General features: G+C 45.6%; 1 protein-coding gene across 6 annotated transcripts in view; it reads left to right on the forward strand.

Annotated features, from left to right (window-relative positions):
- The window catches only part of LOC134438774 (src substrate cortactin-like), a 52,068-nt gene extending 37,161 nt beyond the window's left edge, over positions 1-14,907 (forward strand). For 2 of the 6 annotated variants that reach the window (XM_063188423.1, XM_063188424.1), the window contains 4 exons: positions 6,515-6,649; positions 8,415-8,565; positions 9,719-9,769; positions 12,415-14,907. In XM_063188423.1, coding sequence (XP_063044493.1) covers positions 6,515-6,649; positions 8,415-8,565; positions 9,719-9,769; positions 12,415-12,551 — 474 coding nt within the window. In that variant the 3' untranslated portion in view covers positions 12,552-14,907. The remainder of the gene's footprint in view (positions 1-6,514; positions 6,650-8,414; positions 8,566-9,718; positions 9,770-12,414) is intronic. The other 4 variants (XR_010032650.1, XR_010032649.1, XR_010032651.1 and 1 more) reach the window with 4 other exon arrangements.
- Positions 14,908-15,297: the final 390 nt, after the last annotated feature.

The following is a 15,297-nucleotide window of genomic DNA, read 5'->3' on the forward strand; positions in this document are numbered from 1 at the left end:
AAAAAAAAAAAAAAGCCTGGATTCCACAACTGTACTAATTGCAACAGTAGAATGCCAGTGGAGGATGGTCATACACTGTGTGTGATGTGTCTCATTCTCGGTACCGGTGAGAGATCAACGCTGGTACCAGAATTCAACTTGAAATTCAACTTGAAATTCAACTTGAGGTAATTAATCTGTTGTTGTGATTTGCTCTAAGAAGGAAAGAGATTACAGAGACGTCTCTCTAGCTATATCTCTAATGTTGCTACGGGCACCTTTCGGCGCCGTTCAGTAGCTCACTGTGATTCCACTTGACGTGATCTCGTGCTGCGCAACTCTCTGTACCAACGATCTCATTCTCGGTACCGATGAGTGATCTACGCTGCCTGCCTGCATGTTATAGGCTACTCCAGCAGCCTCACATGACGTGATCTCGTGCTGCGCAACTCTTGGTACCAACAATATCATTCTCGGTACCGATGAGTGATCAACGCTGGTACCAGGGTCGGTACCTAGGGTGATTAGTGCTGCTACTGGAGTGTGAGACACTTAGTGCCCACCATCTCTTGCACCTCTGCTGGAACCATATCTGGTACCAGGCAGTAACAGTGCTATCAGGTTCATGCCTAAAGTCAAGGTGTGACTGAAATAATAATGATACTTAATGATGAAGTAATAATAATAACAATAATAATATTTATATATTTTAATATAAGTTTAAAAAAATAAAAAAAATAAAAAAATAAAGGATGCCTGGATTCCAGAACTGTTCTAATTGCAACAGTAGAATGCCAGTGAAAGATGGACATACACTGTGTGTGACATGTCTGAGCCCTGATCATGCACTAGCTTTAAAGGCAGGGAGAGCGGTCTCCCCTTCTCATCACATAACATCTACTGAGTAAGGTGAATAAGGCTACATGAGATAATACACCACAGCCCCATTAGGGCCCGAGCACCAGGCTGCGCCATCAGGCACAGAGTGCCAGGTGGCCCCTTCAGTGCAGCCTGCAAGGGTGTCACCACAGCAGCTGTTAAATGTCTCGATGTGGAGATGCCTGCAATACCTGACGCCCAACCGTCTCGGTCTAATAGAAGGAGGGAGGCTGCAAACAAGCCAAGCACCCTCCCTGACCTCCCGGACTTTGTCAAGGAAATGACGACTGTGTGGGAGCAACTAGAGGCAGCTACCCCTATGCGACAGTGGGGCACAGTTTGCCAACATCCATGGAGCGGATAACGTTGGTTTTTGGCAACTATTTCGCGATGGATGACTCTATTGCTGCTCTCGTCCTCCCTCCTACAGCTCTTGTGGGGTAAGACCCTCCATGCCCGAACAAACAGTGTCGCACCACTGATAAATGGCCGAAAAAGTCATTCTACAATGCGTCCTTTGGGGCACACCTTATGAACACAACATCTTTACTCATGTTGTACCAGATGGAGTTTATTGAAGACCTCTCAGCCGCCCCTGCTCAGGGACTGGTGGAGGAGTTTAAAAAGGGTCTTTGAAATCCTTTTGCACCTTGCCAAGGGTGCAGCACACTCTAGTGGGAGATCCATTGCTTCACTGTGGATGGCACAGAGGCACCCGTGGCTGGCTCAGTTGAAGTTGCCCAAGCTCAGGACAGGAGCAGGCTCATGGAGCTACCTCTTACCCCTGGCGTTGCCTTTGGACCCGGAGCAGCTGACATGCTCCACCGGGCCAAAGAGTCTAGGGTGTCAAAGAAGGAGTGGGAGTAACTGTTGCCAAGGCCCCCTCCACCCAAGCAGCATCGGCCTGATAAGGGCTATTCAGGTAACCCCGGTGTGCCCCTCCCAAAGAGCTGCCCCAATATGCAGAGACATGGGCAAAAACAACCGGCGCATGTTTCCCCCTTTGCCAAGCCGCCGGCCTGAAACCCTGCTAGGCCTTATAGGCCTCGGCAGCGTGATGGCCACAGACCAGTTCTGCCGCCCCGCAGCCTCTTCCACACATTCAAGTGGCCCTGCCGCACATTTTCTCCCACACTCAATTGGAGGTGTGGGGAAAATGTGTTTCTCCCAGTCTTGGGTTGTTTCAACGGTAAGGTTTGGTTACCGGCTACAGTTCAGGCGCAGCCCACCCATGTTCAAGGGTGTTCTTGTTTCTCATCAGCCAGACCCAGAGCGGCAGCTGGCCTTACAGAGGAGATAAATACTCTGTTAAGGAAAGGAGCAATGAGGGAGTTAAGTCGCAACGAACGGCGGAGTGGCTTTTATTTGAGCTACTTCCTAATTCCGAAACTAGATGGTGGATTCCGTGCAATAAGTTACTGGACCTAAGGCCACTAAACCAGTGTTTACGCCCGTTGCATTTCAAATGCTGTCACTGACCCAAATCTGTCAATCGATTCAGTGCGGGGATTGGTTCACGAGTATAGGCCTCAGAGGTGCCTATTTTTCCACATTGCAGTCCACCCTGCTCATCACGCCAGTTCTTTCTCCGATTGTGTTGGAGGACAGAACTTTCGAGTTCAACGTCCTTCCCTTCGGCCTGTCCCATTCACAAAATACATGGACACAGCCTTGAGCCTGCTGTGTCAGAGGGGCGTCAGAGTCAATTATCTATCTCAATTACGACTGGTTAATTTTTTTTTTCCCAGTAGAGTCAGCAGGCAGGGCAGGACACAGCAATGGTAATGGAATACTTGCAAATGTTGGGCCTGTCTCTCAATTCAGACAAGAGCCAACTGCCTCCCTCACAACAAATCACCTTCCTTGGAGTGAAACTGGACTCTGACGATGGTGGCATGTCTCTCGAATCAGAGGGTTATTGCCCTGAAACAATGCCGGTCACAGTTCATGGGACGGAGGAATGTGCATGCTCACCAGTGTCAGAGGTTGCTGGGCCTCATGGCTGCTGCATCCTAGGTGGTACGCCTTGGCCTTCTAGATATGGGTCCAGTGCAAAGTGGTACCTGCCCAAGTACACTCAGTACTGGACAGGGGAAAACCTGTCCCTCTGCCACCTGTGTGCCTATGAGCCCTCCAATAGTGGGCCATACCCCAGAATTTGTGCAGAGGTGTACGACTAGGCAGAATCTACCAGCGCAAAAGTTCTGACCACCAGACGCATCGCTGTCAGGCTGGAGGGCATCTTGAATGGTGTAGGAGCCAGAGGAGTGTGGCGCCCACTTGGAAAACTGCCCATATAAATATTCTCGAGTTGAGACCAATATATCTTGCCCTCCGGCACCTTTTGCCAGTACTCCAGAAACAAGAGTGTCTTCATTCGAACAGACAACATGTCGGCCATAGCATATGTGACCGCCAGGGAGGCCTGAGGTCCCAGGCGTTACGCAACATGGCCCGGGAACTCCTCCTCTAAGCGGGCACTCGACTCCACTCGATCAGAGCAGTGCACCTGCCGGGCACTCTGAACACAGCAGCATACTTGCTGTCCAAGGGGTAAGCCACACCCAAGTGAATGGCGATTGCACCCGGAAACAGTGCATCTGATCTGGTTTCATTTTGGGAAGGCACACAGCGATCTTTTCGCCTCAAGGGAGTCGGCCCACTGTCCACTCTGGTTTTCCTTAAACCAAGACGACGCACCACCGGGGGTGGACGATCTTCCCCCCTCTCTCCATGATTCCTGGAGAAGACCAGGAAGGAGAACCTGAGAGTTGTCTTAATGGCTCCATTTCGCCCCCAGGTGCCATGGTTTTGCAGAGATTCAGACCCTCCTCTTGAGCATCATCCCATGGCAAACTCCCATTGCGCAAGGGGAGAGTTGTGGCACCTGACACCAGCCACCCTAAATCTGTGGGTCTGGCCGTTTAGAAGGGATACCCTCCTCGCTCGGAGGTTGTTATTCTCAGTTACAAGAACCTTGCAGTGTGCTAGGGCCCCATCGACAAGAGCCTTGTACTCTTAAAGATGGGCAGCCTTCAAAGCATGGTGCGAACAGTGGCATGAGTGCCCCCGGTCCTGCCCTCTAGCTTCAGTCCTGGAATTCTTGCAAAAGAAACTTGGTGAAGGCAAGTCCCATTCAAAGCTAAAGGTTTTTCTCTCTGCAATATCCGCCTGCCATGAGCGAGTAGATGGCAAAACGCTCGGAGCTAATCCTCTGTCTATCCAATTCATGAGAGGAGCTCAAAGACTGCGCCCAAGGAGGCTTCAATCTGTGCCGCCATGGCAGCTCCACATTGTCCTCAGTGCTCTGGCGAAGCCCCCATTCGAGCCCGTTGGGAGTATCGACCTAAAATGGCTGTCTCAGAAGGCGATTTTTCTTATCGCCATCACCTCAGTGAAGCGTATTGGAGAGCTACATGCGCTGTCCATTCATCCTGACTGCTTCCATGTTTCAGCCAGAAGGCACCGGTGTGGTCCTACGCCCTAATACAGACTTTATGCCGAAGATTCTTTCAACACAGGATCTCAACCAGGCGATTGTGTTGGACTCCTACCGCCCTCCTAACTCTGAGCCACCTCATGGTCGCTCCTGAAGGGAGTCCTTTTACAAGAAGTTTGCCCGGTGGCCTGCTGGGCTTCACCGTCGATCTTCACAAGGTTCTATAACCTCAACATGTTATCTCCCACATCCTTTGGGAATTCGGTTCTAAGTTTGTGACAGATGGTCACATATTCGGCTGTGTTTAACTTGAGTTCTGTTAACCAGTCACTCTAGCCCTGTTGGCATGTGGACATTCAATAAGGGTTTTTGACTCTTGCATTGTCCAGTGTCTTTATTCAATTGTCGTATGGTTGTCCGCCGCGACGTTTGGGCATACATATTCCAGCCCCTTGGGCTAGCCGTCTGGCAGCCTTTCTTGAGTGAAACAGAACGTTGGGTTACGGATGTAACCTTGGTTCTGTGAAGGAAAGAAAGGCTGCCAGACTTCGTCGTCGCTCTGGACTTCGCGTTCAGAGGACGAAGTATGCCGCGCTGGGACTTATATACTGTGTACAGTAGCGCGGCACACTCACGTGATAAAGTTTTGATATATGTACCTCAGAACTCGCGCATGCGCGGATTATATTCCAGCCCCTTGGGCTAGCCGTCTGGCAGCCTTTCTTTCCTTCACAGAACCAAGGTTACATCCGTAACCCAACGTTCTATTTCAAGACGAGCTGTGTCACAGCGTTTTTGCATATAACTTAAGCCATGCAGGGAAGCCCAGAACGTTTGTCAAATGGAAGAGATGAGAACCCACGAGGTTTTGCAATGGATTTTAGCCCGAGTTAGCAAATTACCCGACGCGAATGTTTCTTAAGCACACGGCGAGACTTTTTAATTAATCAATGGAAACAATTGCGGTGAAGCCACAAAGACGCGGGCAGACATGGAATCGCTTGCGCTCCCTCTTGGCAGTGGGCTAATCAGAAGTGTAGCCTACAATCTTGTGTGGCTACTTCACAAGACATCTCCATCGCGGAGAGATTAAACATTTTGAGTCGAATTTCCGTTAAACATGAAATGGTACTGTCGCAATTGCTGAACGATTTGTTGCTTTCACTTTAGACTACTCCGGAGGGAGAACCAATGCCTGACTCTCCGTTGTAAAAACTTGGGTCACATAAATAAATGTAGGCAATCAGACACTTACTTGAACTCATATGCAGCAAACAATAGTAGGGCTTAGTTCACAGGGTTATTATTTTTTTATCCCATTGCGGTTTTTTTCGTAGCTATAACATTCACTCTGCTTGAGGCTTGTGTTGACAACCTCGGTCCGTTCAGTCCTGCTACCTGCGCAGTCCGCTGCTACTAAGGATTTTACGGTAATGTTTCAGTTTATTGCAATGCCAAGCACCGTAATGATGGCAATAGCAGCGGCTTCAAAAATTCAAATTCCTTGGCATCACGATGTTGGCTGTCCATCGTGATGCCAGCTGTCCATCGCCGATGGACGATGACATCGTCTATCGGCACAACCCTAACTTATAGGTTTGAAATATAATTGTAATCCATAGATGACATAGACACCGGTTCACTAATTCACATTCTGCGTATATATCCCATGGATGTCTGGAGCACAAAAATTACTGAGTGTTGCTTTAATATCAGTTGATTAATCAATTGATATGCAGTTGATGGTGTCAATGCATGTTGTTATGCATGGAGTTATTCACATGCATGTTGAATAACTTATTGTTTGTTTTCTCATCTGTTTGGATGTTCATGCATCATATGCATTGTTTGTAACTCACACCGGTAGATAGATACAATCATACGTGCACATACACACACACACACACACACACTCTAACACACACATGCAAATGCACACAGCCACACATGCATGCAGTAGGGCCACATCAGCTAACACACACACACACACACACACACACACACACACACACACACACACACACACACACACACACACACACACACACACACACACACACACACACACACACACAAATATATACAGAGAGACAGACAGACAGACACACACACACACACACACACACACACACACACACAAACGCCCATTTTTGCAGTGTGGTTTTGTTTGTCACGTGTGATTGTTTTGTTTTGCCATTGTCATCGTCATCGTCATAGGAGGCAGCCAAAGCCAAACCTCCATCCCCCGTGCCCAGTCCCACCCCGTCACCCACCCCATCACCCACCCCTGCCGCTCAGCCAGACCCAGAGCCTGAACCCGAACCAGAGCCTGAACCAGAGCCTGTGTATGAGGTCAGGCTTGTGGATCGCAACCTCGCTCCGTTACCTGAGACAATACAAACAAATACTCTGCCCACTTCTCAATGTTCTAGTGTGTGCCCTTCGAAGTGCGTTGTCAGCCTAATTAGTCACGCCCAGTGATTGGATACTCTGTTGAACTAACTCTGCGGAGTATCCAATCACTGGGCATGACTGAATAGGCTGAGACACTTTGAAGAGCGCACACTAGAACATTGAGAAATGGCCTCTGTGTACACCGTTAGTATTAGACTTTTCAGGCCGATGGAGAACTATGCTGGTACTGGTTCCCACTCACAATCTCACACAGACTTGATGTGTACTTGATGTGTACTTGACATGCTGAAAACTAGTTATTCCTTTTTTTCCCCCATTGAATCTGGCCATCAGCTCGCATAGATAGAGAAAGTATTAAAAATGCAGAAAGTATTTTCTGAGCTAATTGTGTTGTCAACGTAGATGTCAGCAGGGTCATCCGGGCTACAGGAGGGGGAGGGAGGGGGATAATCAACGTGGGATGAATGCGGGTCGTTTACCACTAAGCACTTTGGTTCACAGTACAACTGGCATGGGAACCAGCATTGGGACCAGCATAGTTCTGTCCGACCTGAAAACGGCTTAGATGGGTTTAATTGAGGACCATTTTTGGTAGGGTAGTCCTGTTTAGAATGACTGAAGCCATATAAGACCTATTCCATTTACTATTTCCATTCCATTACTGTCAAGTTTTTGACATTGTGAAGTCATTGTGCTAGTATTTGCTAGTCATTTTTACTATTAGTAAAACTAGTAATTGCCAGATCTTTGACAGGGTGGGGTTTAACAAAGTTTGTTTTGCTGCATGCATGGTTTGGTAATGAAATGTGGTTTGCTGTGCAGCATGGAGTTGTTTTTGTTAGCAAAAATTGGTAGGCAACAAAAAGACAATCAAAAAGACAAATGTGGGGTACTTCATTTGTGATTCAAACTATAGCCTGACGTAATGAGTCATTAGTTATTCTAGCATTACCTATTAACACTTACTGTATAATCAAATTAGACGATAACAATTACTGATGGGTCAAAGACATCTTTGTCATTCAGTGTTACGGACACCGTCCGCCGACTGTAACTGCAAAAAAAACGTGATTTTTAAATTGTTTCAAGTGAATGGATGACAGCCGAGGCTTTCATGAATTCCCTGTAACAATAAATAAATAAAAAGACTCATGTTTTTTACAGTTACAGTCGGCATCCGTTGCACTGAATGACAATGCCATTTTGGACGTCTTTGACCCTAATATCACTACATATTGAAAGAGCCATTGTTTTTGCAGATCAAGACTTCTAATCATCTACTGCTCCAGGCCACTTTATTAGTAGTAGAGTAGAGTAACTTAGAATAGCATGAAAAGTTGATTTATTTCCAGAATTCCATCAATAATGTTAAACTGTCATGAATTATAGATTCATGTTTTTTTTTAGCTGGATGGCAAAAATATGTAAAAATAAACTAATTAATGATTGGAATAGTTAAAAATCTGAGCCATGAATCTATAATCCATGACGGTCTAACATTATTAATGGAATTATTGAAATAAATCAACTTTTTAATGCTATTCTAATAAAGTGGCCTGGAGCTGTATTTGTTAAAGCACAAGTTGAGATGGTTTTTTTTTTTCCCCCGAAATGCAAGTTGACAATTCATCAATCCAGCCTCATGTTGTTTCCGCATACATTTTTGGCTAATTGTTGCCCTCTGCTGGTTGCTGCATGTCAGGACACCCAGGATCAGTACGTGGAGCCCGCTCAGGAGAGGGCTGAGAACGGGGAGGCCATCTACGAGGCCGAGCCTGCCGCCGCCCCCGCTCCCGCACAGCAGACCTACGAGGAGACCCCCCAGGAGGACCTCTACCAGAACGTGGAAGCCGGTAATATAGAAACTGAAACTGTCAGTGCATTCCAATATGCAGACCATAGAGGTAGAAAATAACACAAGAGGTGACACGGCAATTTGCGACAGCACCCGGAAATGGCACATGGAGCTTCCCTACTTCCGTAGGTAGTGTGGGCACCTTCAGTCAATGCAAGTCAATGGAGACTACGCCCACCCCTGTCAAAAATTTACTAAAACTGTGTGAATATGAAGTAACACATTAATCAAGGACCAGATTTGAAATGTCAGGCTAAATATCTACTTAAATCATATGAGTAGATAAAATAAATTTAAAAATCAAATTATATATTTTATGAACATAGTTAGCAACACACTTCATCTATTGTCCTTGTATAGTGTGTTGATGGACATTACCGGTAAGCCATTTTTGACAGAGATGAGCCTCCTTCTTCGTTAATTTCCATTTCTCTGATCTACCTACAGATAATGGCCGCTACAGATTGCCGTAAAAAGGGGGGCGGGGTCACCTCGAGTGTTATTTTCTACCTCTATGATGCAGACTCCCATCCTCCTCTTGTGCTTGTGGCCTCGCCCCGCCTCCTGGCCCAGCCTCCGTGGAGAAAACAATAAAGTTTCCCAGCTGTCAACCTAGCCACAACAACTTTTTTGGGACTGTTTTATATTCGCCATCCAGTTTGCAAACGAGAAAATGACTTTACAATTGAGCTCTTGAGAGATATTGAAGTACAAAGCTGTTATCAGTGATGTCATCACGACGTATTACTTCCTGGTACCAGGCCACAAGCACAAGTGGAGGACGCAAGTCTGGATATTGGAATGCACCCCATATCACAGGCTCAAGAAGACCCCCAGGGTAGAAACCTCTTGAAGACATTGTGCTGTGGTTTAATAACCCGATGCATTAGCCCAAATTAATGCATTCATTTCACTTTGTCTTAACCTTCTTACCATGCAGCACTGGAATTTGTTCGCCCCATGTTACCCTTTATTATTTTTTGCCGTTATAAGCAGGGTTCTTAATTAACACCCACCAATCGCTGATTTTTTGCTCGTGATGTAAGCAATTGCTGAGCTGCAAAACTGACCCTCCTTGATAGGCAATGTCATGTATGCTGCACGTGTGTAGTGTAATGATCTGAGTGCTTTGTTTCCTGCTGTGTGTTTAGATGGCGAGGACCTGGGGGTGACTGCTGTGGCCCTGTACGACTACCAGGCTGGTGAGTAGGGATGCACCGATACACATTTTTTCACACGATCCGATCTCGATTTCTAAATTTGGATATCTACCTTTACATTATGTACATGACACCACTTTTTTTGAAAACCGACACGAGTACGAGTGCATTCATTTCTGTACTTGTCGATACTGATACTTATACCGCCAATATACAATGGAAATATACTGTATTCACACATACTTGTTTTTTTCCACATGTGATATTTGTGTTATACAGTTACGAACATTTAAATTTACATTTGGGCTGTCCGCTGGAGACTGTCACCTTTTTTTCTTTGACTAGTTTGCAGGTCTGAATATTATGGGATGGTCAGGACCAGGCTATAGTTCTACAGGGGTTTCCTGTATACAGACATTGCTGTGCGCGAAGCCAGGGGGGGTTCTCTCACGGAACTAGCTACTAGCCACAACTGGCTAACCCTAATCCAACCTAAGTGCAAAATGAATGGGTGTCAATGGACTTCTCTACCATTATAATTTTTTGCCCTGAAATATTAATATCCAGTTCGAAGCTAGAAATAATAAGACCTCATTTGAGTAGCGTTTCTATTATTTTGCGCCACTAGATTATTATATACTGGGTCACAAAGCTCAATTTTTATGAGGCCAAACCCATAAACATTAACGGGATGCTAGCGAGTACAGGTCGAAATCTTCTTCCCGGCTATAAAACTACACACCTGAAAGATTTGTCAATACAGCCTATTGTTAAACACCAGCCATAGTGCTTACCAGGCATGTTTTGTTGATGCGATTTGTGACTGGAAATTGCAATAGCAATGTATTTAGCATGTGGGCTCCCCTTTCCATTCCATACATTTTCCCACATGAAAGACTTACCAACGCTCGCTAACTAGTGGACACTCCATAGGAACTGCAGTGTGCATGCAAAGCTAACTGGCTACAATGGGAACCAATCAGTGTGAATCTTCTCCCTGTGTTCTAAGTTTTCTGGCGCAGCTGAGGATCCCTCTGCAACCTCTGATTGGTTGGAAACTGCTGTCACTCACAAATTGCTCTCACATGATTGGCTGCTTAGCATCTTGCTCCTCCACACAGCACGAATGTTATTATATTTTGTAAGCGGGGAAACAGGAAATCTATACACGCCATTACTACGCCCATTACCCCCGCCCATTTCAACGTTTGTCATTCTACAGCATATTTTATCTGCTAGTTCTAGTTAGGTTGCCCATAAACTTAGTGTCACCCCTGTAACCGTGGATAACGCCAAATACACCAGTATTGAATTCACTCCCTCCATCATTGGGGTGATTTGCTGTACGATTAAGCTGTACTGTACTTTTAAGCTGTACTGTACTTGCGATTAACTTGAACTTAAATTTAAAAATCTATGTGTAGTACGCCGTGAAAAGAAGGGAGTCATATCCAGCAGGCTACTGTCTAAATGTGGTAGCAGACAAACCGTGTCACTGTTTTAACAAGCATTGCATGAGTAGAATTGGTTATGTCTGAAAGAAACTGTTGGAAGTCCTTCCAGGCAAAATGTGACCATAAGTTTTGACTTGGACTGCTTTCTCTGTAACGCACACAGAGCATTTACAGTAATAAACTCTTTATTTTGACATGGCTAGTAGGTGCCGTACTGTATTCACTGCTATGGTATTTAGCAGAACATATGCAGGAGGAGAGAAGTGCCGCACACTCTCGAGTTGTACAGTATAAACAAGTTTTTAATGTGAAAACGTTTCGGCCTGTGCACACGTGACCTGAGGAAGGCCGACATGCCGAAACATTGTCACATTAAAAACTTGTTTATACAACTCCAGAGTGTGCGGCACTTCTCTCCTCCTGCAAGTGTTTTACTGGTTGCCAGCACCTCTATTTTTAGCAGAACATAAACATTGAGCCAACAAGTGAAGCTAGCAAGTAGTTGGCAAAGTGCAGCAGATGAGAACCCTGCCAAGAGATAAATGACTCTGTTATAAGGAATACACTTCTTGTAAGCTTTCACAGAGGCCGTTAGACTTAACAACAACAGCAGAACGGAAACACTAGTTAACAACAGTGCCTTTGGCATGGAGCAGACAATGGCAAATTCTTGTTGTCATCAACTGTGGCCTAATGGCTAGGGCAGTAGTCTGGCAATCTTGCGTCTGGTTTGAATCTGATATCTGAAGGAAGAAAATAGGTGGTCTCCTGCACCCTCATTGAATGGCTGAAGTGCCCTCGGGCATGGCATTTGACAACACACTGCTCCATGGACTATACCCTACACCTTTAACCCATTGATGATGTGTGATGTTACGTTAGGCAACATTGGCCCTGGCGCCTGAAGCTGCATTACGTAACATCCAGGCTTATGAGATTTGAGACAACTTAATCTCAGTTTGTTTGAGATGAATGAACACATTCTAATGAAAGGTGAGGGTCTTGGAGCATATTTTTACGTGCTTCAGAGGCTAAGTTGCATTTAAACGCTGAGATATTTAGGTTTTTATAGGCTGAGGGCAGCTTTTCTTCAAAAGGGCTCAGGCATTCAGCACCCTTTTTTTGCAGGTGCCTTAGGCGTCAATGGGTTAAATAACTGAGTTGCTCTAACCAGTGTCCACTAAATGCTCTGTAATAAAATGTCCATCAGTAAAAATATCCATTGTCTTTCAGCTGGAGACGACGAGATCTCCTTCGACCCGGACGACATCATCACCAACATCGAGATGATCGACGAGGGCTGGTGGAGGGGCGTGTGCCGGGGGGCCTACGGACTCTTTCCCGCCAACTACGTGGAGGTTCGCCAATGAGGCCTCAGTCAGTCAGAGCTGTTGCCTAGCAACCTAACACCAAACCCCACCCCACCCTACCCCAAAATATACCCCACCCTCCACCCCACTGCGCCTTACCTGCCAAGCCCCCACTCCCTGGAGGAGAGAGGCCCCTCCCATTAGTTATATATATTAAAAAAACCTATCTTTTGTTTCTTTTTTTTAAATGATTTCCTTAACTCATCCTTCTCTCTTTCTCATTTGTTTTTCTTTCGTTATTATTTCCAGTCATCCTCCTGTCTCTATGTCCTATTTATCTTGGCCTATCGACGGTGCTTCTCTTCTCAAAAAGTTTCAGGCATTCTCAGGACTGTCAGCACTGCTGCCTTCTCTTTTTTTTCTATTGTTTTTGTTTTTTTTCTCTGGTCTCCACTCCTCCTTCTCCTCCTATTCAACTCTCTCTCCTTCCTGGTTTTCATCCCTGGAGGAGGTGCAGTGGTAAGCGTGGAGTGGAGCGTGGGGGGAGAAAAGGGAGAGGAGGAGGAGGAGGAGGAGGAGTTACCTGACTGTACACCTCCTCCCTGATGGTTGGTAGGGCTCCTAACAGATCAAATTCATTCTCCTCCATAACAAGCTATAGTTGTTTCTCATACGCTCTTTTACGTCTCTCTCTCTCTCTCTCTCTCTCTCTCTCTCTCTCTCTCTCTCTCTCTCTCTCTCTCTCTCTCTCTCTCTCTCTCTCTCTCTCTCTCTCTCCTCATCATCATGTGCATTAGAAAGACATGCCTGCCTGTCCCTCTGGCCTGTCCCCCTCCGCAGTAGACCTGGTGTAGACCTGATGGGTCGTGAGGTCCACATGTCTCTCCTCTCAGCCTCACAGCACAGGTCTCGTTAGGGTCTTAGGGTCTCCTCTCAGCACAGGTCTCGTTAGGGTGTTAGGGTCTCCTCTCAGCACAGGCCTCGTTAGGGTCTTAGGGTCTCCTCTCAGCACAGGTCTCGTTAGGGTGTTAGGGTCTCCTCTCAGCCTCACAGCACAGGCCTCCTTAGGGTGTTGGGGTTCGGATCGCCAAAGATGAGCGAGCTTCATTCATTCTCCTGCCTGCAGTAAAATAGAGGGGATGCATTCAGCGCTCCATGCTTAGAGATGTCATCATATGTGGATGCCAGCGCTGCATGCTTTAGAGATGTCATATGTGGATGCTTCTTCTCCTTTGCTCTCTCCAAGGAGATCCCCAGGCCCCTCGAGTTTTACTCGCATACGCACTTGTAGTATTCACAGAGACTTGCTTCACTTTGGACTTAATGGCTATCGTAGCTTATTGTAACTTTTTTCAGCTGCTCTAATTGTTTTCTCTCTCTTTTTTTTTTAATTGTTATTTGGTATGCGGTAACTCTTGTATTTACTATGATGATGATGATGATGATAATGATAATGACAGAAAAATTGAAAACAAACAAAAAAAAAAAGAAAAAAAAAATCCCTTATGGACAGTCTCTCTGCAGTATCTAGATGGACTCCACTGGTGTGTTGGTGTGAAAGGCATTATGAACGGCACTGCTGCACACACATGATCAGGGTGGGGGAAACAAAAAAGATGAACTGACTTACTAGTCGCAGTAATGTACAGTAGAGTGTTCATCTGGAGGTGAAGATTGTTCAGAGCAGGGCTCTAAATTGACACCAGACAACCGGCCAAATGCTGATGAAATTTCAATTTGTCTGGTAGAAAAGACCAACTTACTAGCCACTTTGACCCATTAGTGAGTGTGTGTTTGGCTAGTAAGATTAACATCTACTGGCCACTTTGGCTGGCGATGAAAAAAGTAAAGTTTAGAGCCCTGGTTCAGAGTATATACTGTATAGTATGACGAGAGGATAACAGTGTTTTAAAGTAAATATATTGAGGCGTCACAGCAGCAGATCCATTCTTCCTGTATGTGTGCTGTAATAGTGTCATGTCATGTGTGGCGGTCGGATGCCTGTTGTCCCTGTTCTGTCTCGTCAGCATGCCCTGCTGTGCTGTGTCTCACACTCACACGTCATCTCGAAAGGGTTTCTGTTCAGTTTCGGTGTTGTGGGTTCCATGTGGCCTGCTTATAACGTGCTCTTTGTCATCCATCAATAACACATTTTAGCCTGAGTGGCGGGAATGATTGATTTATTTGAGGCTCTTTTTTTGTGTTTCTGTTTTGTTGGGGGAGTTTTGTTTTGATTTTGTTTTTGGTTCTAAAACATGACACTGTGTGACGCGTCTTAATTTTAACCAATGATGACAATCCCATTCTGTTGCCATGGGAATCGTTTCGAGTCTGTGGAATGAAATGATGTGTATGAGTGATATAAATGACTTCATCGGGTTGGGGTTTTTTTGTAATAAAGTGACCTTTACAAATACTTAATTTTCAGCCCTTGTTGTTCCTCCAATCTCAGGTATGTTCATGTTTTTGCATGAATATTATAGAATCAATCATAACCAAGCCACCATAAAAGGACCACAACATGTGATGTGGATTTGATGAAAAATTATGCTTGTTTTGTTGTTTGAACACATATAAATCAAGTATTTTGGATGATGTATTGTGGTCTGTAGTAGATTCCCATCAGCTCAGAGTGTACTTCCTCCCTTATCCACCAGAGGGCACCAGTACACCAACTATCTATCCTGGAGTTGTCTTACTGAGTCACTCTTTCCCATTCCTAGGTGGATGGCACATTGGGGGGAATGGTGAAAAATAAAGTGATCAACGTGTCATGTAATCGCACAGAGCAACACATCTTCCACAT

Source organism: Engraulis encrasicolus, chromosome 22 (genome assembly GCF_034702125.1).
Source record: "Engraulis encrasicolus isolate BLACKSEA-1 chromosome 22, IST_EnEncr_1.0, whole genome shotgun sequence".
In the NCBI taxonomy this organism is placed as follows: Eukaryota; Metazoa; Chordata; class Actinopteri; order Clupeiformes; family Engraulidae; genus Engraulis; species Engraulis encrasicolus.